This window comes from Arctopsyche grandis, chromosome 1 (genome assembly GCF_051622035.1).
Source record: "Arctopsyche grandis isolate Sample6627 chromosome 1, ASM5162203v2, whole genome shotgun sequence".
Lineage (NCBI taxonomy): Eukaryota > Metazoa > Arthropoda > Insecta > Trichoptera > Hydropsychidae > Arctopsyche > Arctopsyche grandis.
This window is the reverse complement of record NC_135355.1, coordinates 34,499,571-34,525,742: the sequence shown is the minus strand read 5'-3', so window position 1 is coordinate 34,525,742 and position 26,172 is coordinate 34,499,571. Positions and strand designations below refer to the sequence as shown.

General features: G+C 32.7%; 1 protein-coding gene across 1 annotated transcript; it reads right to left on the bottom strand.

The window, feature by feature from the left end:
* LOC143917664 (uncharacterized) lies at window positions 1-22,628 on the bottom strand. The gene is made up of 5 exons (XM_077439247.1): window positions 22,592-22,628; window positions 20,002-20,106; window positions 3,456-3,564; window positions 3,296-3,377; window positions 1-27 (listed from the first exon to the last, which is right to left on the bottom strand). Exons 1-5 carry the CDS (start codon window positions 22,626-22,628, stop codon window positions 1-3), a joined length of 360 nt encoding a protein of 119 aa, XP_077295373.1.
* Between the last annotated feature and the right edge of the window lie 3,544 nt (window positions 22,629-26,172).

Below are 26,172 nucleotides of genomic sequence, written 5' to 3'. Positions count from 1 at the left end.
CTAGGGAGTCTCACGTCTCAACAAAATCTACAAATATAATAACGAAAGAAAAAAACTATATACTATATACTGTTTGCAACCAATGTTTCCTCTAAGCAAATTATTCTTTGACCATTTAGCGCCATCTATTGAAAATTTATTTATTTAATTAATTAATTTTTCTATTGTTGTTTTATATTGTGTATTTGTAGGTAGGTAGGTAGTTTTTTCATATTAAATAATTAAATATAAATATTAAATTAAATATATTTAAAAGGTATTTGATAAAAATTCGACCACGTGCAGATCGAACACATTTCTTTTATTTTTTTTTATTTAATAACTTAATATGCCAACACCCATGCGATGATATTTCATCGGGTACAACACTAGTTATGAATAAAATCATCGAATTGCATGTATTTTGATGTTCTGCGGCCAAAACCAATTGTTTCCTCCGACTCATACATTTTTTGTTAATTCTGATTTTTATCGAATAACAAACAAACTCATATGTCTCATTAGTATTTTTTTTCATTGTCATTTTTCATCTTTGTCTAAATATATATATTTATATATTGTACTTCTTTGAATTCAATAAAATACATTTGACTACTTATATTTTATTTTTATTTTTTATACAATTTTTCACTCATATACATATGTAACATACATATATAAACTTTTTATTTAAAAATATGGTGAAAATTACTGAAATTATATTCTGGTCCGCCAACTGAAAAAGTTTGAGTAGCACTGCAATAGAGACATCTATGTACAATCAACAAATTTTTTGATATACAGAAAATTTGCGAGAAATACATTATGTCAGTACTATTTATAAGATTCAACAAATTCGAGATGCTAATAACGCGAATTTGCTAGAAACTTAAGGGGGAAGATACTGATTTATTGGTTTCGTTAACAATTAAGCTAAAAAAAAGAAGACTAGAAAATTTAGCTCAATCGTTTGCGAAGTCAAACATAGAAAGAAAAGCCTTGTAAAAATTAATTAAGATCGATGAAAAATAATTTGAACAAAAATAATAAAACATAATGCTTTGAAACGATTCTTACAAAGAAAAGTGGATTAGACGAGAAAACCCTTTTATGAGTGTCTTTCTGAAAGGAAAAAAAAGTCGAAGCTTTTTTGCGAATCTTCCAACTTTTCAAGCTTAAATTTAAAATTCATACATTCACAGAAGCTTGATAGTAAGTTCTAAACTTGAGCAATGCTCTGTCGTTTTACGTTCCACAAAAACTGTCATACGTGTCAGTAAAATTGACAGAATACACACGAACGTATACTTAACATAAAATGTCGAAATAGCACGTGCAATAGAACACAATTTGCAAATCAACTGATGCGAGAATACAGTATTGGTGGTTCACTAAGAGGTCGGTCGTTAGTTAAATTAAAGGGCATGCCTCAATTACTGTAATTTGAGAATAGTCTCTGTGGTAATACAACACAATACGGTTTGATTGAATAAGGGATGAATGGAGAATTGGACGTGTGAATTTCCACATGGCCGAATTATATTTCGACTCGACAATGAAGCGTTTTCAATTTTATTCCCGAACAATTTATTTTTGCGGTGGACCGTTTTCCGTTTCGCCGTCGGAGAAGCCTGGAAATTTAATTATCCTCAAAAGAAACGACTCGTTCTGGATACACCCCGGAAAATGCTGGTTCAAAAGAAAATTATTATTTTAATACGATCTCAATTATAAATTTTGCTTTAGATGCATCCGTTACATTTTGTGAAATTAATATACATATGTAAGTATATAATATAGATTTAATAAAAAATATAGTAATATTTAAAACATTTTTATAAATAAATCATCAGATGAATAAAGAAGGATATTATGAAAAATTTAATAATTAATTTCAGTTGACGGACTATTGGCCGAATGGACACTTGGCAGAACAAACACTTAGCCGACAGGAATTCGGCCGAATAAAAATATTAATTGCTTAAATTTATTTATAAATTAATTAAATTAAAAATTTCTATGATATGTCGAAGTGATTTCTGATTAATGTATCTATTGTATATGTAGTGAGTACTGATTGATTTTAATAAGCAAATATTTATTTCTATCATACAAAATTATTTGAAAACTATATTCGTACTAGTGTTGTGCCCGTTGATTTCAACGGTGGCTTCGGATACTCGAATTAAAATAAAATTATATGTTATATATACATATAAATATAGTGTAAGGTAATTTAGAGGCGCACGCGTGTATTAAAACGCTCCCCGTTCGCTCGCGTCGAAATGATGAATGAATGTGTGTGTGTGTGTTTTCGTGGATGTGTATGTGTGTACGCTCCCGCGCAGTGCATTGGACGCTGACGCCACTCGTTCCATCTCGCTCAGTATCAGGAGCACATGTTAGACGCCCCACATCCCCCCACTTCCCCGCTACCCCACGTCTCGACACAATCGGTCGTCATGCCATATCCCTATGTACGTATACTCCTGGTATTCTAACATTTGTTTTTTGAAATCTCCATACTTGTAGCTGCACTCGCACATATGTACATACATACCAGTGGCGTGCGGTGAAAATCTCTCTCTTTTTGTCGTACAGCCTTACTTAATGTGCGCGAGCAGGATACAAGAGGAACAGGCTATTGTATCCTGCCCGTGCACATTAAGTAAGGCTGTACGACAAAAAGAGAGAGAATTTCACCGCACGCCGCTGATACATACGTATATATGTACAAATATACAAACATACAGACATATAATATTATATGTTTGTATATACATACATACATACATCCCGTTTATTTTTATATATGTACATACATAATTTAGTAAATAGTAGACGATAAAAACGATCATTAAGGCATTTAATGGGCAAGCGGCACCTAACAAAAGTACATATGTTTGCGTCATTAACAAATTGTTATGTTGTTAGTTTTATATTATTTTTAACAATGCGATTACATTAAAATTCACAGTCATTCGCCATCCGATGCTGATTAGAAATAAATAAAAGCAATTAAATTTTTCAATCAGCCAAACATCCGTCGGTCAAATGTCCGTTCAACAATATGTCTGTTCGTGCATATGTCCGATCGGCCAAATGTCCATTCGGCCAAATTTCCATTCGGTCAAAATTCCACGCACGTCAATTTCGACATTGGTACATTATACATACATATTATAAGAAGATTTTTCACAGTATTTATTTTTAGACTTTATTTTTATTTTAAGCATAAATCAATTTTGCGTATTTTCCAATTAGTTTCCATTAAAAATATAATAAAAATATAGAATACTTAATTTTTATTACATACCGGTAATATACTTTGAGATTCCACCATAGCACAGCTCTGCCTGTGCTGTTGCTGGAATTTTGGTTGATATGGCTCAAGCATTCTGAAAAATACAGTAAAATTTAATAATCCCTTAATTTTTAGTACACATGAGTTCAATTAAAATTCATCGAACACAAACCTTATTTTACCCCACCGATTGAAGAAGAGAGCAATGGCAGCTACCCAAAGCAGTAACACGAAAATGACGATGAGGGCTTCTTCAGCCCGCACCACAACTACGTTACCATCTGTGGAAAAATATACAAAAATAATTTAATTAAAGCAAAATTATTTGGATTTTAAAATGTGCCGTCAAAAAAAAAATAGCTCGGACAAAAATTTCAATCACTAAATCTACGAATATATTAAATTCTCTTACGGATCATGACTTGCCAAGTCTACTCGCTTAATTAAAAAAGTTTGAGAAACTTTAATTCAAACTGCATACTAATTTCATACATTAAATCTAATCTATTATAATTTATAAGGCCAGCCAAAAGAGATATACAAACTCTGAATCCAATTTAACCTCCTCACTCCCAGTGCACATTACAACGTACATTAACTTTATCGCTTAATACTGAAACTATTTTCGATTTATTTTCACCGGGACTATTTGTATATCACAGTGTTACCATATTATTTCATTGAATGTAGTCAGTGTTGTCATATAGCTTACAAGAATAATGTTAAATGGCAGGGATTCCCAGCCCTGTACTCGCGGGCGCATGTGCGCATGAGCTCTTTCCACGCACCCCCTCTTAGGTGGTAAAATAACAAAAAAAAAATCAATTAAATCATTAAAGTAAGGAAAATAAAGTAAATTTTTTTTAAAGAATCCTTTTTACATTTTTTAAAAAGTTTTAAAAAATTCATACAGTTTTTCAAAAAGTTCTCTCGTACACTTTCCAATGACAAAAGACTGTGATTGGTGAAAATAGTTGTAACCCAACATTATTTATTACTAATTTTTAATTTTTTTTGGAATAATTTGAAAGTAAATTCCAGCAATTACCACTATCGAACCGGTGGATACATTATTATAAACCCTTTTACAGCGTAAATAGACTTTACTGAAATTCTTGAATCCATAGCAGACTTCTTCAAGAAGAGATTTTGAACTTTTAAAATAACTGATTATGATTATTGGAATCTAGCAGATAATAAAAAATACGCTTGAAAAAAGGGGGCCACAAAATTAAAAAAAAAATTAGTAAAACAAAATCAAATTCAAATTCAAAATCAAATTCTGTTTTAGTTCCACATATGTATTTGTGTAAACTTTTGCGAGTGATATGCTACAAAACTCAACAATCTGACTAATTGTAATTAATTAATAAATTAAAAAAAAATATATTACTATAAATTCAAAATAAAAACCCTGCAAAATAGATATGCACATATGTATATTATATATGTATGTATGTATACAATTTTACTATTTTAATTGTTGATTTTTTTAAATCCGATTTGCGCCCCCGCGTTATTTCTCTCAATCTTAAATGCGTTCACACTACAAGAAGGATACGATGTCGCTGCTCGGTCACGCCACTCCAGGTATGCCATGTTTATTTTCGTTATTTTGTATGAAAAAATCTAATGTATTTTCCACGAATAAATTAAAAACACGCCAGAAAGATGAAATCGTAAAATATAAAGATAGATCAGTCCGAGCGCTTTGTAGAATGTAGCGTTTTGGCCGTAACACGTACGTACATACATATATCAGAATTATAATATAAAAATTTTTACATTCATTATATAACCTATAAGTGAGGTAAAAATATATATGAGAGATAATAATGCAAATTTTATAAGATATAGTGTGAAAAAGATAAAATTATAGGCGTATAAACAATCTGACAAAACGAGTGGGTGGCGAAAAGTCCAACATATAAGGCCACTCACTGGCGTTGCTGAGCTGTCATTGGCTTCAAATTTTTTCGATTATTAAACGTGTTTATTACGACTATTTTTCACCATTGTACTGGCAGAAGTGATTTAAATTTCTATCGTTGACAAACCGCGCAAAATGGCAAAGTTTCAAAACGATAGGAATACTGTCAGACCAAAAGACAAAGTAAAACTAAAAGGAGCCTTGAAAAAAATACAAAAGCATATTTTTTATTCCTCATAATATAATGTACATCTACATATCTGTACTTAATAGAAAATTCCACAATTTATTTCTTCAGAAAATAAAAAGTCAGAACTGAGGAGGTTAATTCGTTTTCAAATACTTTTATTTATAAAAAAAGCAATCCCCAATTTTTCTACAGACACTAACAAGATAAGGAAAAAAAATTGGTTCAATAATCGGATAAAATTTTTATATTTAAATGCTGTTGATTTTATATTTCTATAAAATCGTATACTGCAATTTAAAACGCCACCCTCGCTGTAAACTTCAGATAAAAAAAATTAATTGAATTTTATTTTCTTTTCCAATTCTTTTTCCCGACGCTTCAGATTTTGTTCTTTTATTTAAGCTTCAAAGTTCATTAGCTCCGTGATTCGATTGAACGGCTTGCCTTATATAGGATTAATTGAGAGTCTGATTTAATTTCACTACGAAACTTTAAAAGCAAATTTAACTGGGATTATCCGCTTGGACACATATGCTCGAGAATGCACTTTGTTTCATCTTTTCCCAACTATCTTAATACTTAATGCAATATGAAATTTTTTCATGTGTATTAAAATAATTTGGGAATCACCGTAATAACCTACACTATGTTCAAGTCATAGTTGAATGAATTTGATAAAGGGATGAAACGACAAAATAAAAATAAACAAAAACTTTCGCCATTGAAATAAAGCGTAGACATTAATAGGGAGATAATCGACCGAATCACTCTTCGCTCGATGTATGTATGTCGAGGAATTGTTGCATATTATAATATATTCGGGAATTGTTCAAACAGGATTTCAACCCGAATACATAAGGGCGAATTTTGTGAGCCATTTTTCCGCTTGCAATCTACGCAGTGACGGGAAAAGAAAATACGAAAAGAAAACATTAGAGCCTTTCCATCCCCCCGAATGGTATGTTTTGTCGTTATCTATTCTTTCTTCTTCCTTCGTATGGCTGATGATAAGCGCTCGCTTTAAGAGCAACAGCACTTTCTCTTTTGAAAACTCAATGCGAATCTGAAAAAAATGTCGGATTATGAATGAACGAACGTGCGAATTGGAGCGGGTCGCAAAAATTCAATGTAATGAAGTACTTTCACCATTTTGCATTTTTTAAGTAATTTCACTTGATGAAACTAGCCCCCCCCCCTGTAAGTAACTTTTTATACTCACAACTTAAAAAGTTACTTACAGGGGGGGGGGGGCATTTTTTTTTGCATGTTTCTCGTAATTTTATTTTACAAATATACCACAGTGACTTTATACATACACTAGAATTCTGCCCGTTGTTTTCAACGGGTGATTTCGGAAAGGAATTGATACACGAATTAAAATAAAGTTATATGTTATATATAAATATAATATAAGGTAATTTATAGACACGCGTGCGCACATAATATTGTTACGTACGCCGTGGATTAAGCGAATAGAATCCCAGAGACTATGTGACCGTTCAGGAGTTATCTGTTATCGGATTAACTAAGTGCTTGCACTTAGATCAACGGATATCTGTTATCGGATTAACTAAGTGCTTGCACTTACTTCCAGGATTATATCTGGACTCTAAGTGCATTTAGGCTAAACAATGACCGTTATTAGTCCTTTCTCAGAATCGGTACGGGGAGACCCATTGTCGTGGAAATACATATCCGAATACGTGACTATACAACAGGTAAACAGATTAGACTTCCTGAGAGATCTACCCATTATAAGGCGGTACGTAGGCGATATCATGTAATTCTGGACTGAGCACTGCCAGTGCGTGTATCTCCTTTGGACGACTGTTGACGAGAAACGACTGCTGGCCTTTTACTTGGATCCTCCACCCACCCCTACGCAACAATATTAATCGTAATAAAAAGTGCGCGCATTACACATTCACCAATCCAGCCCGTTCGAAATGATGAAGTGTGTGTGTGTGTGTGTATTGTTTTTTATAAGATTCGACAATTTCTAGTTGCTAATATCTCGAATTTTCGAGAAATTAAGGGGGATGATACCGATTTATTGGATTCGTTTCAACAATTAAGCTAGAAAAATCGGAAATGTATAACGAGAGACGGCCGATGTGTGTTATAAATAGTCACCGGACCCAGAAGGTGCCACGTATTGTTCAAAGGTTGTAAATGCATTGTTAAAGGTTTGCCGAACCTTTTTTACAAAGGATTTACAACAATGGAACAATTGATAGCACTGTGACTATCCTACCTCTAGTTATAATCACCACAAGATCTCACCAGCAGCGTATTTGGTCGGGACTTGAACCCACGACCTCTTTACTCAATAGCTCTACCAGTGCACTACGCTGTGGCTATATACATATGTATGTACATACATACATTGTGCATATATTATTAAAGACGAAAATACAATTTTTGACCTTTTTACACTGCTTCTAGACTGACTGTGTCTAGGTTCGGACTATTTTGGGCCACTCAAGTTTTAGATCTTCAACAATATCATTGCAGAATTCAAATATATTATCCATATCTTAGCAATGTTGATGAACAAGTGTGTGGTCTTGATGAAAAATTGAGTCAGATAGTCAATTGTATAGATTTAGAGGTTAGCTACATATATCCAGCAGCATAGCTCGGACGTTAAGCTTCTGCTTACCGTCAAGAAGGTGCCGGGTTCTATCCCTGAATGAAAATGAATTTTTCAGAGTATGCTGTTGGTCAGACCTGGATTTGTGACTCCAGGTTGATCGTTTCCTATCAGAGTTTGCCAATTTTCTCTGATTTCATTGTTGAAACGGTTCCCGGAAAAAAAAAATTGGCTAAAAATCCTTCCTACCTACTATGTCACCACTATTTGAAAAATTTGATTGATGTACAATTCATAGATGTCTCGTTAATTTGCGAGTTTTTTCAGTGTCTCGCAATTCAACGACTTATAATAAAAATGCTGTATTTGTATTTGTAATTGGCCAGGAAGGCGCATTGGGATTTACCTGTATGGCCTTCCTGGTATATATGTAAAATAAAATAAAAAAAAAATAAAATAAAATATGGATATGTGTTGCTAATTGTACGCAAAATATCAGCTAGCAACGATTATATATATATAATTATGTTGTGTGATATATGTATGTAATTCTACCGACTGATTCGGCGTAAGTATACTTCTATTAGTGAAAGTGTAGTTTTCACTGGGGAATACAGACATAAGTAAATATGTCATAATTTTGATTTAATCGCAAACGTAGACGTGAAAATATAAAATTACGATAAAACGATGAGTTCGGATGAATATAAATAATTTAATCTAAATTTATCGTCGGTTTTACGAATTCGTAAAATTTTTATGGTCATCTTCGCGACGGCCAGCACAAGGACGCACTTTATACGTAATGTTCGGTTTATGCGGAAAATTGTCCATAAATTTAGCGTCGTATATCATTCAATATTGAGCGGCTTTCGGCGATGAAAATTCACACCTTATATATTGAACTGGGGCCGATGATAGCGTGAGCTGATGGCCAATGAAAGGATTTTGTAAAGGCAATGAAGTTTCCACTCGAAGGGAAAGGTTTGATGCTTGAAATTAGCTCGACAAAAAACTTCTTTGTAAAACATTCCGACTGAAAAGACTCGTATAAATGAATCGACGATTTAAAACATTTTCTCTGTGAAAAAATCTTTCACGATTCTCAATAGTGGCACGGACATATGTACATACTTAAATATGTTCGTATACTTTGTTACGAAACGATCAAAAAGGGCAGTCACTATAAGTAGAAAGATTTTTATGACTAATAATATAGATTACCTAAACACACTCTGCTTTAGATCGTCGACTTTAGAGAGTATTTAATTAATATTATGTATTAGATGTATTATGAGCATTTATAAGAATTGTAAATAGGTTTAGCTCTTTTTCCTATTATGCTGTACATTAACATTAGAATAATATAATACTATGATTACTAACAAAATTAAATAAAAATTGTAAAATACAAAATGATCAGTAGATCAGTAGCTATTAAAATAGATATAAGATGTATTGTGAGCATAATTTAGTAATAATAAAAAGCATTTAAAAATCAAAATTGATAAATAATATGTACATTAAATAGGAAGAAAAATTAATGATATCAATTAAAAATGCTTTTAATATTAGAAATGAAATTATTAATAGAATATCAAGATCAAGTAAAGACAGCAATTATTAAAATGAGACAAAATATATGAAACGACAGCTCATTGATCATAAAACTATTTCTATAATTAAACAAAAAAAAATTCAATGCTGTGAAAACATGTCTTTAACACACATGTCATCATTTCTTTGGAAATATATATTTTTATTTTACGAAACATTATCAACTTATTACGGCTTTTTAATACATTATTTCTACTAACTCTTAACATACCAATTATGTTACACTGTATTTAAAGAAATTTGCATTCCAAAATTTATGAAATCGATAAAAATATCCGGTAAAATAACGGTCCATTTAATAAATAAAAAAGCCAACTTTCATTAGAAAGTGACACCAAATGAAGTAAGAATTTTTGGAGTTTATTTAGATACGTTCAGATAATTTCAGGACTGGTTTTAATAAGATATGACCCAATGACACATACATATCTTGCACAAATCTATATACATATAAATATATACACTCAGGTATTTTTTTATGTGATAAATGAGTTCCAAGGGATACTGCATCTGATAAAAAAGAGTTTTTAAGAAAAAGTAGGATGCATCCCAATGTGCTGGTAATTAAAGTTTGGAAAAAAGAGAAATGTCCCTCAGAAATGTCCACTCTTGCATGGTTTGGCCCACATCATATTGGCTGCGGTCCAATTTAGTACAAAACAAGGCCGGATTACACACATGGCATATGTAACCAACTAAAACAGCGGTGCAACGTTATGGTAATAACGTCCGAAATTATCTTTTTTTGTTGTTGAGAATTTGTATTAAATATAAACCGCATAAAAAAGATCTGCATAAAAAGAAACCTGACTGTATATTCTTCCACTCATCCTGATTACGAATTTTCATACGCCATTTACATACATACATATGTATGTATGTACGTATACGTAGTTAAATTGTTCACAAGCATGAATGAAACCTAAAGTTCATGTTGATAAAAGCTTCGTCACCTAGTTTATAAATATGAGTTGATGTCACTAGGCCAATTATTAAGAATCATTAACTTATTCAAACCTAATAGTGTGTCGAACATAATTACGAGCAAAGAACGAAATTGAGTGCAAATTAACTATAGGCAATTCCGAACCAATTAATCACAAGGCCAAATTTCCTTATCGTGTAAACATACAAAATTGTCTGACGAGCGAAAGCATCATATAGGCAAATTTAGATATAAGCCAGCCGTGAATTATTAATTCGTGAACATTTTCGCAAAGGCTTTTTGCATCGTTTATACAATTTATAAATGTTTTTTTTCGCCAGACAGACATGCGAATTTTTCACGTTGTTCGTTGTCTTATTTATCACTTTAGGGTGATGAGGGTTAGGCATATATGAAAAATCGCAGAGATACTTTTTGTAATATGTACTGAAAAAAATACTAATAAAAAAATACACGGAACAAATCTCGTTGAGATGAACTTCCAAGGTTGTAACTTATCGAAGGACAGGTTTTGAGAGTTGTTTCAGTACTAGGGGTAGTTAGCACGAGAGACATCAATTAAGTTCGAAGGATGAACTTTATTCAGGATTTGCTTTGGTCTGGGTACGTTTTGAATGACAAACTTCCTTGCAAATAACAATGGAAGATTGAGAAGTTGTATAATGGGAAGAGATAGTGAATTTCGAATCAAAATACAAAGTTACCAAAGGACTTTGACTGTTTATAATCTGCAGGAAGACGCGGGTTTGATTATTCCTATTGTAAATATACCTATGTATGTATAACTTAATAAAGCCCCCGAAACTCTACTAGGTTTTGATTCGTAGTTAAATTTGCCTTCGACACAATTTAGTTCTGATTAGATAAAAAAATATTGTTATAAATTATGTTTGTATATAATATTATAATGAAATTCTTTTGTTGTAATTGTACATATATAATATTATAACGAAAATATACCGCCTATAATTGATATTATTTATAATCAACAGATTTGACAAATTCAAGAATGTAATGTCTTAAAAGTGCAGACAAACAGAATAGTATGTGGCACGTGGTTTTTTTTCAGATAGTTTTGCACGAATAAATCGCTGGAATGTTTAGTCTGTGCTCTCGTGATCTTTCCAAATGTTTTCTGTGATATTTTATCCTTGTATTGACATAAGTTTAACAGTGATTGATAAGCAGCGATTCCCATATTTGAAGAAATGTAGGAAAACCTTGCGAAATAATAAGATAGTACGAATTACATGAATACACACCCTTCCTAGCTGGAAACCACGAACATGTACTTGCCGTACAGTTCAGTGTGTTTGCGCCTTAAGGTCTGTTCTAGCAACTGCACGTAACGAGCAGTACGAAAAGTAGTCTTTGGTACATTTTGTATGGACACATTCATATCTAACGTAGCGTAGACGTAAAAGCATGTAACAGTAGTAGCCGACAAAATCTATTCATACTATATAGCAGTGCATGTCACCGTAACGTATCAAGCAAAACCGGTTTTCTTTGGTTTGAGTACACGCGTACTAAAAATGAGCACATGAATATTTTCGGAAACGTCATATTATGACTTGAAGATACAATGCATGCAATATTGCGCCATATTTTTGCGCTTTGTAATATAAGCCGATTAAGCCTTGCACTTTGGAAAAACTTTTCTGAACGTTCCGAAACTGTGAGGTACTAGATAGTATGGATAGAAACTGTCGTTTATGTGATATGCTGTCATAAGTTGCAGGATATTATATGTAAATAGATCTATGAGAATAGTCTTAACCTAGGCATGAGAAACAAAAGTAATGATGAAAATCTCTTTGTACAATATAGGTAATTGAATGAGTTTTAGATGATTGAATACATATGTAAATAGTTTCAGAAGGAATTTTTGCGTACTTTCCGAAATAGAAAATGTCATTGAAGGTTTTGGAAAGTCAGTTAGTCAAACTTACACAGAATAGAAAGGTTAAAAGTATGAATTGATATTCCAGAGTATCTTTAAGAAGTTTGATGCAAGTGTTGGGATCTTTTGGTTTAATATTCTTCAATTCTTTAATGTAGGGGATGAATATAATTAATTTTAAATTAATTTTAAATTTATATATACCAGGAAGGCCTTACAGGTAAATCCCAATGCGCCTTCCTGGCCAATTACAAATACAAATGCAGCATTTTTTTATTATAAGTCGTTGAATTGCGAGACACTGAAAAAACTCGCAAATTAACGAGACATCTATGAATTGTACATAAATTTTTATTGTACATCCATCAAATTTCAAATAGTGGTGACATAGTAGGTAGGAAGGATTTTTAGCCAATTTTTTTTTCCGGGAACCGTTTCAACAATGAAATCAGAGAAAATTGGCAAACTCTGATAGGAAACGATCAACCTGGAGTCACAAATCCAGGTCTGACCAACAGCATACTCTGAAAAATTCATTTTCATTCAGGGATAGAACCCGGCACCTTCTTGACGGTAAGCAGAAGCTTAACGTCCGAGCTATGCTGCTGGCTTAAATTTTAATAATCCAAGCCGAGTAGATTTTTCGTAGAAAATTTTCTTTCTATACATCTTCTTAAAAAATAAAATTACATATAAAAGACCTCTGCATGTAGAACTTATCCCAAATCAATCTCACAAACTTTCGAAGCACAAAATCTTTCGGTCTTCATTTTTCTCTATATATTTCTACAATTCCCAAAGGAGAAGACAACCTATTGGTAGCTTGAAAATAATATACATTTGAAATACGCTCTGCGACAGACGGTACATTGTGTTGCTGAACCCAGAAAAATTCATACATCTATGTACAACTCAGCTCGAAGTTTATCGACGAAAATGTGGAAAACGCTAGAAGGAAATTCACATTTTCCATTTCGGAATGTCACCGCTGTAACTCCTCGCACACTGCGATCGAGCAAAGCCGTAAATTAAATATGAGACGAGTCTGAAGATTAAACACAGTCCGAATTTCGGTAGGTATCCGTGAGATTAAGTGACTTTTGGTGCAAAACCCCCGAAACCCGGCCCTGGTTATTCGAGCCCGCAGTTGACAGCTCATTATGTCAACTTTGCGGTGAGATGAAACGTATGTGTATATGTATTTACGCTTTGAATTCGCAACAGAGTTCTGACAACACCCGACTAGACCCACATCTGTACAACGTACATACAATATGTGCAATGATATAATATTACACACGAATTATTATACAAAAGGAAAACTATCCCAACAATAAGTTCCATTTGACATGAGGGTGGGCCGGAAGGATGTTCATTAGCGTGATCGTTTAATTTCTGTATCCGGTTAAGTAAGCTAATAAGCGTACGGTTACACAGGTGAACTTTAACTCGCTCAAATTGTCAATGTTTAGTCGGTCTGAAAAGTCGTCAAGAAGTTTCAGAGAACAACAAAGAATATACTATATGTAAATATGAAGCCTCCTGAAAACACTGCATGTCAAATTACCGTGCAACGTTTCTCCACTTAGTGTATAATAGCTTTGTACTTGTATAATACAACGTATTATTACATACGTGGCAGACAAGTTAATTATCCTATGTCCATTCTATCAAGTATGTATATGAAAATATATAATTGTAGTTGTATATTTTTACTAACCTTTTAAGGTCTGTTCATACCTAGTCAGCACGTACCGACTTCAGCAGGTATCCGGCCGTACGAAAAGTATTCTTTGGTACATTTTGTATGGGTATATTCATACCAACCGTCACGTTTACGCCACGGCAGGCTTACAGCTGTACCCGACATTTCCTGTTCATACCTTACAGCAACATCCGTCAACGTATCGTATCCGTTTTTTTGGCCATCGTAGAAATATACACGCGAATTAAGTGCCATGAGTCTGCCGCTTTGCTGTTTTGGACCAATTATCGATAGTGACAGTTGACAGCTGTTCAATCTTTTGACATGGTTTTGGCGCTGACAATGCTTCCTTAAATTTTGTAGAACTTTTTGTGATTTGTGTTTTTATTTTATCCAGTATTGTTTCAAATTGGTATCGGTTCATACGGAAATATTTAAAAAAATTTGTCCATCATCCACAAGCTCCTTATACAGTGTCCAAAACTCTCCTTCAGTTTTTCTATTTTTTAACATGGGATGCACATCAAAACGCCTCTGTGCTTTTTTATTGCCTCCTTGAGCTTCTTCTTCCAACAAAAACGCGATTATACATAATTTTTCGATCGATAAACGCCGAAACATTTTTGCTGACTTGTATTCTGACGCGTAGCTACGAATGCACGTGTATGCATTCATATTGTAAGTACTCGACAATACGACGTAAGCAATATTGCGCCGTATCGTCATGGCCTGCAATGTATAAGTAAGCCGATTTTGCCTTGCACTCGGCCAAAGTGCCGTAAGCTTGACGTAACCGCGACGTGTAGCTAGATATGAATAGAAATGTAATAAAATGACATATTTGAAACGGAGTCGTGCAGTGCTGAAGCCGTGCAGTGCTGTTAAGTATGAACAGACCTTTATACGTTTCACATGGTTTTTCATGTAAGCGGTCATTTTTTATATCCCTTATCTCTAATCCGATCGTTTTCATACTTTGCCATATTGCTCATTTTGGTCATCACTGTAAGTTAAAGTATCATCCGCAATTACGATGGTGAAAAAATATCGTATTAGACACGTTTGAAAATACTGCATCGTATTACACGGTGACGTTTATCTGTCACATTCATCATTCACATCGGTAGATTCATTACTTTTCGCCCTGCCATCTCGCTGTCAAATTTTTATTATTTAAACACCTATAACTTTTTCTTTTTTCACTCTATATTTTATAAAATTTGCTTTATAGGTTCTCGTTATCTCTAATATATAAATATTTATAGTTTTGTGGGGGCTTGCTGAGCCAACGGTCTTGGGTGTTGCCACACCGGCCTTTATGCAGGGTGGCAACACTGTTCAGTGAATCTGACAGAATGACTTTTAACCCTTAACCTCAAATATAGGCTTAATATATGTACACAGATCAAACAGTGATAGTTTTATTTTTAGTTATTAGTTATCAGCTGATTTATTACTATTATTTTTATTTTATCCAATCAATCTATATTCAATAAATCTATGTACAATGCGAAGAGTGTACTATACATATCAAGAAACACACCAAATTACATATTAATACATAATTCGAAATTATACGTTACAACTATGGTCAAACATAGTAAAGTGCATTCATTGCAAACATCGTATACAATAAGATCAACAAATATTCATACAAGAATACGAATTTTTATACAATAATCATCCATAGCCATCTATAGAGAGAAACTCGATGAATTTTGAGATATAACATAATAACTCAAGATTTTGCGAGAGAAATGGGCAGGGAAAGCTAATTTTGCAGGAATCGTTTCAATGAAAATCAGAAAAATTTGCAAACTCTGATAGGGAACGACCGACCTGGTCACAAACCAAGGTATAATTTGTACATATATAAATGTATAAATGAATCATATTCAAGTAGTGAAGTATGGAACTTTGTATGCTTGGCCTAACGAGAAAAGACAGGAAACGGAATACATACATTAAAACAGCGAAGAGATAAAAAGGCAATGGGCGGGCTACGTGGCTAGAAGAATGGTCGAAAAGTGGACAAAAGAAGTGCTAGAATGGTACCCGTAGGAATGCAAAAGAGTAAAAGTAAGACCGCAGGGAAGATGGGTGGACGAAATTAGGAAAATGTGTGAAGAGGCTTTCATCCCGCAGTGGAAGACTAGATGATGATTCAAATAGTGGTGACATTGTGGGTAGAATCGTTTTTGTCAATTTGATGAGGAACTGTTTCAACACAGGATAAATTGGCAAACTCTGATAGAAAAAGATCGATTTGGAGTCACAAATATCTATGTAAGTTTGACTAGCAACACTTCGGAAATACTAAATTATTTTAAATCTAGATCAACCCAGGGGTCAAACCCGCGAGTCTCTAGGTGGTTAGCATCAACGCAACCACCGAGCTATAGTGCTATACATATATCAAATTTTCCAATTCACCGTTTTTAATGTATAAAATAAACATAATTTTTAATCATAATAAAATCTTGTATACATACATATATTCGTTTTAATTAATCTGTGCAAACTTCCAAGAAAAGTATGATATGCTGAAATGTAAGGGTCGGTTTTGTGCTTATTGCAGAAATACTTTGCGACGGCGGTTAATTTACTTTATACTCTTCAGGAGAATTAAGCGAAACCAGAATTTTACTCCAAATATATATGTAATGACTTACATTACGTATACATATATATTATATACATACATATAACCGTGAAAAGTTTCTCGGAAACTCTCAAAAATTTTACTCGGAACAACCACTTCGCGTAATATAATATAAATTAAGCATGCGTTATCTTTGAATTTCGAATCTCACATTATGTAAAATTATATACGGTATAATAAGCACGCACCTAAAACAGCCAACGAAGTCATTAATTAATTAGAGAAACAATTACGTCGCAGCACGAGGATAATTACGGTTTAGAATTATCCAATTGTTTAATAACGAGGACGAAATGTAAGACCTACGTGATATTTAATGAGAACCACATCCAGTTCGTCCTCTGAGCATTGTCGACGATATATGAACGTACTTCAGGGGTGACTGACTCCCTCCAACCCCTCATGGTCTGACGGGTTAATTATAACCCTTAACTAGGCCTTATCTTGCGGCCTTTAACATGACTAAGTCGGCGTTTTCTCAACGACCGCGTAGAATTAAATCTATCTCGTTAACAATTCGGAATTATTCAGATAGACGCTAAGGATCCCTAAATGAACAATTCTGATATGAAAACAGACACATTTACTGAACCCACCAATCAATTTAGTGCTATATACATATGTATATATATAATATATGATATAATACCATATATATATTATGGCACTAACTTTTTAAATTCGTAAATTCAAAATTACATTTTATTCACGAGAGAATGGTAGCCGTTTTATCGACTAGGAATTGTATCTTTTGTATCAATTTTATCGTGCTTTTTTGAATTTAATATTTAACGATTTTTTTTATTTAATTTTACATACATATAAGTTCTAAAAAATATCGTTATTAAAAGGCACCCCGATAAAGCCGCGCACGACAATGCCGCACCGACATATCCATACGGGACAAAAGTAAATTCCTATATATTATATTTTATCCTATATATGAAACCAAAATGGCGTTTTTGTAATTCGTTTCTGATTGGCTGTCGTCAAAGTCGTCTCTGATTGGCTGTCGTCAAAGTCGTCTCTGATTGGCTGTCGTCAAAGTCGTCTCTGATTGGCTGTCGACAAAGTCATCTCTGATCGGCTGGATTGTTCAGAGACGTTTGTGATTGGTCGGTCATTAAATAATATTATTTCTTGTCGATTCAAATAAATTTAATAAAAAGACAAATAAAGATTTTTTTTCGTGGTTTTCATTTAATTTCCATTTACCAGGCGAAGCCGGGTAACACCACTAGTATTTAATAAAAATTAAAACATACTCATATTTAGACACCAGAGTCACGTGGGTGCAACATTAACAAAAAAGTTTTTGGTAACAGTCCAATTGAGTTCTTAATACTTAATTATACAATAATACGAAATTATAAAATAATATTTGTTTTATGAAAGTATACGATTTCGATGAAAATAATTTTTTTCAAAGATATTATAGCATAGACGTGTCTCCGAGATCGAAGTAAAAGACGTAGCAGTAGTGATAGAGGTAGTTTATTGTTCTTGATCCATCGGCCTGCCAGCTCCGAATGAAGCACGGACCAAAAGTTCTTATACCCATCCGGCACTCTCCGCACATTGGTCGATGAGTCACGATACCTTATTGGCCGTTGTATACAGTTTGTTCATACTTCTTTACGAGGCTTTTTTGGCACGAGTGCAAGATCATTTAATCAGCGCTAGTAAACAATTGGTCAATGAGCAACAATCATCCAATTTTTTAATTTTTTTTTTTCCTATATATACCAGGAACGCTTGACAGGAAGACCCCAATGCGCCTTCTTAGACAATTAATTACAAACAATGCAGCATTTTTATTACATACATCACTGTATTTCGAGAGGCTGAAGAACACGAAATTACCAATTAATTAATTAATCCATTCTATGGACTTAAATTGTACATACGTTAAATACAGAAGATTTGTGCAAGCAGGTAGGAGGATTTTTTTGCCAATTTTGATCAATCGTTTCAACAAAAATCAGATAATTGGCAAACTCTGATACGAAAAGATCGACTTGGAGTCACAAATTCTAGCCATTATTAAAGATTAGCCCAGGATCGAACCCAATAATCTCTTCTTGCTAAACATAAACGCAACTACTGAGCCATACTGCTGGCTAATATCTACGTCACAAGTGCCAAAAACGCCGAACCATGTATAACGGAATATAAAGTAAATGCCAACAAAAGGCAAAAATTAAACTTTGCGAGGCTGTCATAAAGCTTTATGACGGTTGTAGTTTAAAGCCTAGAACCTTTGAATCCTTAAAATAGTCGCATTAGGCAGTATAAAGTTAAAGATAATGAATCTTCGGCGCCAGTGCTTCTCAATTTATTTTTCGAATAGAATTTTTTCTTTCTATTCTCCTATATCCTTAGAACTTCTATTTCATTAAATTAAATTTAACTTTGTATTTCCGTTTTCCGTGGGTTTGTCGGCGTGGCATTGCAGTGTTGTTCTGCACGGCTTTTTTCGATTCACGTTAATAAAGATATAAACAATATAGTTTTAATTAAAATTTTGCTATGTATTAAAGTTAGTGCAACGATAAGTAATATGTATATCTTACGATCCATTAATTTAACCTTAATATATTAAATCTTTCTTCGAATAAGCCACTAATTTTTTCCTCACAAAGTTTCCAAATACATAATTCAAAGCTTCTCCACTGTTCTAGACTATTTTTTGTTCATACTTAAAGCATGTTCAAGTGAGCTTAATTAAGACCTCTCCACGAATAATGGGATTTTGTTCTACATCCATCTTTATTTATATATCCCCTGAAAAATCTCGTCTACGCCATCTTGATTTGAAGATTATATTTTATCACTGATCTGTGAGACAAATTCGCAATTTGCAATTTGATCTAGCACAAAATTTACTACTAGATAAAATACTGATTGGAAACGTGCACTACATATGTATGTACACACATAGTTACTATCCTTTTATAACCAACAATGCCGAGTCTACAATTGATCACAAGTTAGTGTACGTATTATTAGTGAGCAACAAAAATTTATTACCTCATATAGCCGCTTTATTAGATCGCCTTACTGAGCAAAATTGTATGAAATGCTTCAAAGGATGTGAAGTTTAAAGTAGGTAAAATAAATGGAACTATTATACTTTCTTACACTACACAATTGATCATAAAGATAAAATTACCTTCTAGAAGGGGATTACCCTCTGTGGAATTGAAGTTTCCTGGAGGGCCAGTCTTTACGCTCACCTCCACTTCTGCCGGTGGGCCAAGCACACTTTGGTCCCATACTGAAAAATAAAATCAAAAATTATAAATGAGTATAAATTGAATAATAATGCAAATAAAAAAAATATCAATCGAATTTTAAATGTATGTATGTAAATCAATCGATAAGTCCATCTGATAATATTTCTATATATGTATGTAATTCAGGCCAGTTAAAAATTTTTTTAACCGAATTTTACAAATACTTTTAAGTACACATATTTATATACTAGGGTTTTAACGGGTTTTCAAGAGAACATGTCCTCCTTTTTGACAAAATTATTTTGTTCTCTATCTTTGTCAAATATGCTAAAAACTTGCTCTTTTTTGATTTGGACGACTCTTAAATATTTTGGCAGCATTAAATAAGGATTTACGATTTTTAAAATAAAATAAGCATAATAATGTAGGTATATAAAAACGGACGGGATGTATGTATGTATGTATGTACATATTTATTTATTTATTTTTATTTATTTTATTGTCACAAATCAATACACACTCGCCATTACAGATTTGCTCCAATGCGACGGGTGTACGTTAATGAAATACATAAACAATCAGAAATCAGAAATACAGTAATACATACATATACAATCAGAATATATAGAATATAACAATTAATCAGAAATAATAATCATAGTGACATCTATGGATTTCAGATTACTGTGTATAATTAATACAAATTATACACAGGCAGATTTTTGTAACAACAGGATTAGATTTAATACCAATTTTCAGGAACCGTTTCAGCAATGATCAGATAAAATTGGCAAACTCTGATAGAGAAACGATCGATTTGGAGTCACAAAACCCCCAAATCTAACCAGCAGTGGCGAGGACACGAACCTATGACCTCAGTGATGCTAAATATATACGCTATCACTAAGCCAAACTGCTGGCTATATGTGCGAGTGCATCGAGAAGTATGGATATTTAAAAAAAAAAACGATTTTTAGAATTATCAAGAGCTAATATCGATTTTGACTGCGATTTCGATTTCTTTTCCGATTCCGGTTCTGGTTCCAGTTTCGGTTCCGGTTCCGATTTTGACTTCGGTTCCGGAACCGATTTCGATTCCTATTGCAGTTCCGATTCCCGATTCCTATTTCAGTTCCGGTTCTCGATTCCTATTTCAGTTCCGGTTCTGGATTTTTATTTCAGTTCCGGTTCCCGATTCTTATTTCAGTTCCGGTGCCGTATCCTTATCTCAGTTCCAGTCCCCAATTCCTTTTTCAGTTCCAGTTCCGGATTGTTATTCCAGTTCCGATTCTAAATTGCTAATTTTGTTCCAGTTCCGGATTATTATTCCAGTTCCGATTATAGATTGCTATTTCAGTTCCGGATTCTTATTTCAGGTCCAATTCCAGATTCAAATTTCAGTTCCGACTTCGACTTCGGTTGTGACTTCGGTTCTTACTTCGGTTCCGACTTCAGTTACGATTACGACTATGAGTGACAATTGTTGTTGTTTTGTACGAGTGACAATTTTTTTACAAATGCATTCATGTACGTATGTACATATTACTTTTTCAAAAATTATTTATGTGAATTTGTTGACTTGTGTTTTTTAATTAAAAGTAAATATTTTTGAGCAATGTCCCTTTCTTATTACCAATTAGCACCCATAACATATATGTTTGTATATACAAATATGTATTTTGATGCTTACAAGATTCGAGTGGGAAAAAAATACTAAAGTTACCCAAATAGAAAACTACCAGAGAATATGTATAACGCTAGTAAAACGAAGCGCCAATGCATACAAAAATGTATAATGTTTAAAATTTCAATATATTCCGAGTGCGAAAATTTATCGTGTGAATGCGTCGTGAAAATTTTAATCTTGAAAAAATATCCGCTAAGCGGGAAATTTTCTCACGCAGAGGAAAAATAGAGCACTCACGTGTTGTGAGATAATGTGGTCGGAAAACTTATAACATTTCATGTGTAATAACGTTTAAGAAAAGAAATTTCATCCATGCCATTTTTTCGTATTAAATAAACGTACATATATTAAGTACTACGCGTATATAATATATTAAAAATTTTATATACATGTGAATGTATGTACTACCAAAAACAATATATTGAAAATGACGTAACATAAATAAATTTACACAGAATATGTGTACATGTGTACATATATATATATATGTACATATATGTTTATGTATGTATTATATGTAGGCAATATTCAAACTACAGTAAGTCGGGAAAATCCTCAATTATGTCACCACAAAGCCTGGTGGATTTTCCGAAGAAAATCATGACGGCGTTCAAAGGGAATCTATTAGGCGCTCGTCGGCTAATTTCTTTTTCTAGGTTCCCTTCGTCAAGTTTGACCGACTTTCACTTCTGTCCGAATACTATTTGCATTTGATTACCAACATAAATATTATTCACGGTAGAAGTGATACGGTTCGAAATTTGCAGAAGCGCGGTCTCTTTGATCTCGTTATGCAAATTTTGAGCAAACAAAAAATACATACATACATATGTACATACGTCTACGACCAGAAACACACAACTGATGCATATTCATGGTGAAATGCTATGCTTTTTATGCGTATGTTTGCTTTTCGTTCAAAAGTTGACAGATCACTCATATATACGTACATACAAACACCGATGTCTATTTTCCATTTTTCCAATTGATCATCGAAATTGTATCGGACAACGTTATTCAATTTTCTTCAAACTGATGGAAAATCTACGAATACACGAGGGGTGGCTTTTATTCAATTTTTGTCTGATTACTATTGTTGAGGTATAAATTGAATCTTAAATAAGATTGAAACATGAAAGTACACGGGGGTCATCTTTCACGGAGTACATATATACATACATACATATGTAGGTAAAAATGAATACAAATTATATATTTTCTTAAAATATTTAAGTACACTGGTTAACTACATATATTTCAACCTTGTTAGTATGAAATATATACATATTTCTTATAACATATTTGACAAACTGTAATTCATGTGTTCAAGTTAATTGTGAATTTTCAAATGTTTTTGTTCTTACAAGTGGTGTTCCTCAAGGGTCTCATTTTGGACCTTAATTATTTTCTCTATTCATTAATGATGTTATTGATATTTTTGATCGTGATATTGGTGTTTTATTATATAGGTATATGTTACAGTGAAAGCATATTTCAAGTGAAAATATATTTTCAATAGTGAAAATATATTTTCACCAATTCAAACAGTGAAAATGTATCAAACAAAAAATTTACAACGTGTAACTCTGTAAATTTAACCCTAACAAACCAATCTTAAATGAAACGGGCCAACTCTTACTTAACCTAACCTATCCTAACCCTTAAATAATACCAACCCTAACAATCTAATCTTAATTTAATAAAATCAACCCTGAAAATTTAGCTGGTTATGATTTTACTGAAACGTCAGTGAAAATATATTTTCACTTGAAATATAATTTCACATAATACGAAAATTTTTAAAATCTATTTCATGTACAACTGATTGTTTATTGCTCCAAAATAATTTAGATAAATTACACGAATGGTGCAAATGTAATAAATTTGTCTTGAATCTAGATAAATGGCAATCCATAAATTTTAAACGAATTAATAATCCAATTATTTATACCTATTCGATTGATGGAGTAAATCTGGTGGTGGTAACTAGGATAAAGGATCTGGGTATTATTTTTGATGATCGCTTAACTTTTGTATATTATATAATTATATTTTTAGAAGCATTTTAATTATATAAATACTGTGAAATTGTTATTTTTTCACTTGTTAGGAATAAAATAGAGTATAATTCCACAGTATGGTCTCCTTTTTACAAGCCTTCTGTTTGCCTTCGCTCGATCGTCTGACAACATTTGGATTTGATATCCTACATTCTTCCGATCGTTTTGAAATTTTGTCATTTTGCGCGGTTTGGTCAAAAATATATGTTTATTCAAATCAAATACGCCAATACGATGATGAAAAATAATCGTAATAGACAAGTTTAAAAAATGCTACAATATTGGCGTCTAATGGTAAGTTGCCGTATTTATTTGCCTTTCCGCCACACTCTCGCTTTGTCACATTTTAATTGTTTATCATTCTTTCTTCTTAGAAAAAATTCAATTAAAGCTTTTAAAATATATAATATATAATGTTTTCAAAACTCATTCGTCATTGAACTATGAAAATCTTTTATCTTATTTAAAAATGAAATATCTTCATGTTCGAACAATTCCAGTGAATGATTTGATCAAGTCAATGAATTGATTTTTTTCTATAAAATTGTTTCAATTCTTTTGTTGATTGTCCTAAATATATACATAAATATGTTTTCCAACTAAAAGCTCCCCTTTGCTTTACTTGATCTCATTAGTTATTTGTAAATGATTGCAGTTGATATCGTAGTTATTATCTACACTCTCCCATCCCTAGATTGATTAGATATGGCAATGGGTATGGTGATCTGAATGATCTGAATAATAAATATAAAATAAATAAATAAACGTGCTTTCATTGAAAGTCCTGCGATTAATTTTTCAATACGCAAAAGCAAAATCGTTTATCAAGCGTGACAATAAAAACATTTTATAAAACACATTATTTATGTATATAGGTATTCTGCTCGAACAAAAAAATGGAAAAAAGCTAATATTTTATTTTAAAACTACCTATGTACATGTACATGTACATTTGTTTGTATGTTATGTACAAACATTCAACGTAAAACCAGAATAAAAGACCGCACTTGAAACTTTCGCTCATTATTTATTTATAAACTACATACGCACTACTAAAACTTTCATAATATTCGGTTACAGCTTTCATCTCAAGTTTCCCTTCTACGTGTAGGATTCGTTTGCTTAAATTACCACTGCCAACGTACTACTTCAACAAATGCCATATGTACATACATACATACATATACATATGCAGAATCACTTGGAAAACTATTCGAAATGATTTTAAAGCTATTTTTACCGAACTATTTTTTTATTTATCCATTATTAAGGCATTAGCTCGATCGGATACGCGTCACCGCCTCCAAGATATAATCTGTCATATCGATATTTGCTTTATTGTAATATTAATATAGGAACGTGTTCACATAAAGCAGTAACGGTCATCGTCGAACGCAAACAGTCGCTTTCAAACATTAGATGCTTGCGTGATTTTAATCATAATAAAATTAAATTGAAAGCACACGGTAGGAAAACAAAAGTGATGTCTGCTTTTAGAAAGTCTGTGATCCAAAAATATTGAACGTCATACTAACAGTCACGATAAAGTTCACTCAATTGAAATTAATCAATTTATTTAGTAAGCAACAGTCTATACAGTTTCATAAGCATACGCTACATATAATTCTATCATTATATCCGGAAAAACGACAGATTTTTAAAGCTTAAACTTTCATCAAGTGCGTCATAAGTGATACTATTATATAGACATATTTATAGCGATTGGGTGGGAATTATGACAAGGGTGGCTTATAGTGACATACTCATTAAACTTGCCAAATTGGTTTTAAGCAGGATACTCTATCGATATTTGCTTCTTATCTTGACTGTAGACATTGAAGGGCACGAATCTTCATATATCATACTCAACTCAGGCGTACCCCAGGGCTCTAACCTCGGTCATTTATTATTAAATATTTTTATTAATGATATAGCATCTGTTTTCAAACACTCCCAAATACTTCTTTTTATAGATGACAAATGTATGGAATGATACCCGAGAGAATGTAGAAGGGTGAAAGAAAGGCCGCAAGGAAGATGGGTGGATTAATGGAAGTTGTGCAAACGGAGACGAATGGAAACGTGTTAAATTGGCCTTCTTCTTGCAGTAGATGATAATGATGATTCATAGCGATATTAGCGTCAATGTCCAACTCAATTTTTTATATAAGATTTTTATTAGCTCCACTTTCTAAATTTATTGCCATTCCTTCCGAGAAAAAAAAATGTTGATCTAATTTTGAACCACTTTGAACCCGTCAAATATCAATATATCAACATATTAATACGATCGTATTGATATTTTACTGACATTGTAAGCTAACATTAGTTAACTATACATTAACATTAGTTAGTTAACT

Bases quoted from the DNA above. Each gene is read 5' to 3' on its own strand.
- LOC143917664 (XM_077439247.1), bottom strand. From the start codon at position 22,628: ATGAATATGCATCAGTTGTGTGTTTCTGGTCGTAGAC. The intron at 20,107-22,591 runs GTATGTACATAT...TTTATTTTTCAG, and splicing joins GTGTGTTTCTGGTCGTAGAC to TATGGGACCAAAGTGTGCTT. The intron at 28-3,295 runs GTATGTAATAAA...TTATATTTGTAG, and splicing joins AATCTCAAAGTATATTACCG to ATTTTGTTGAGACGTGAGAC.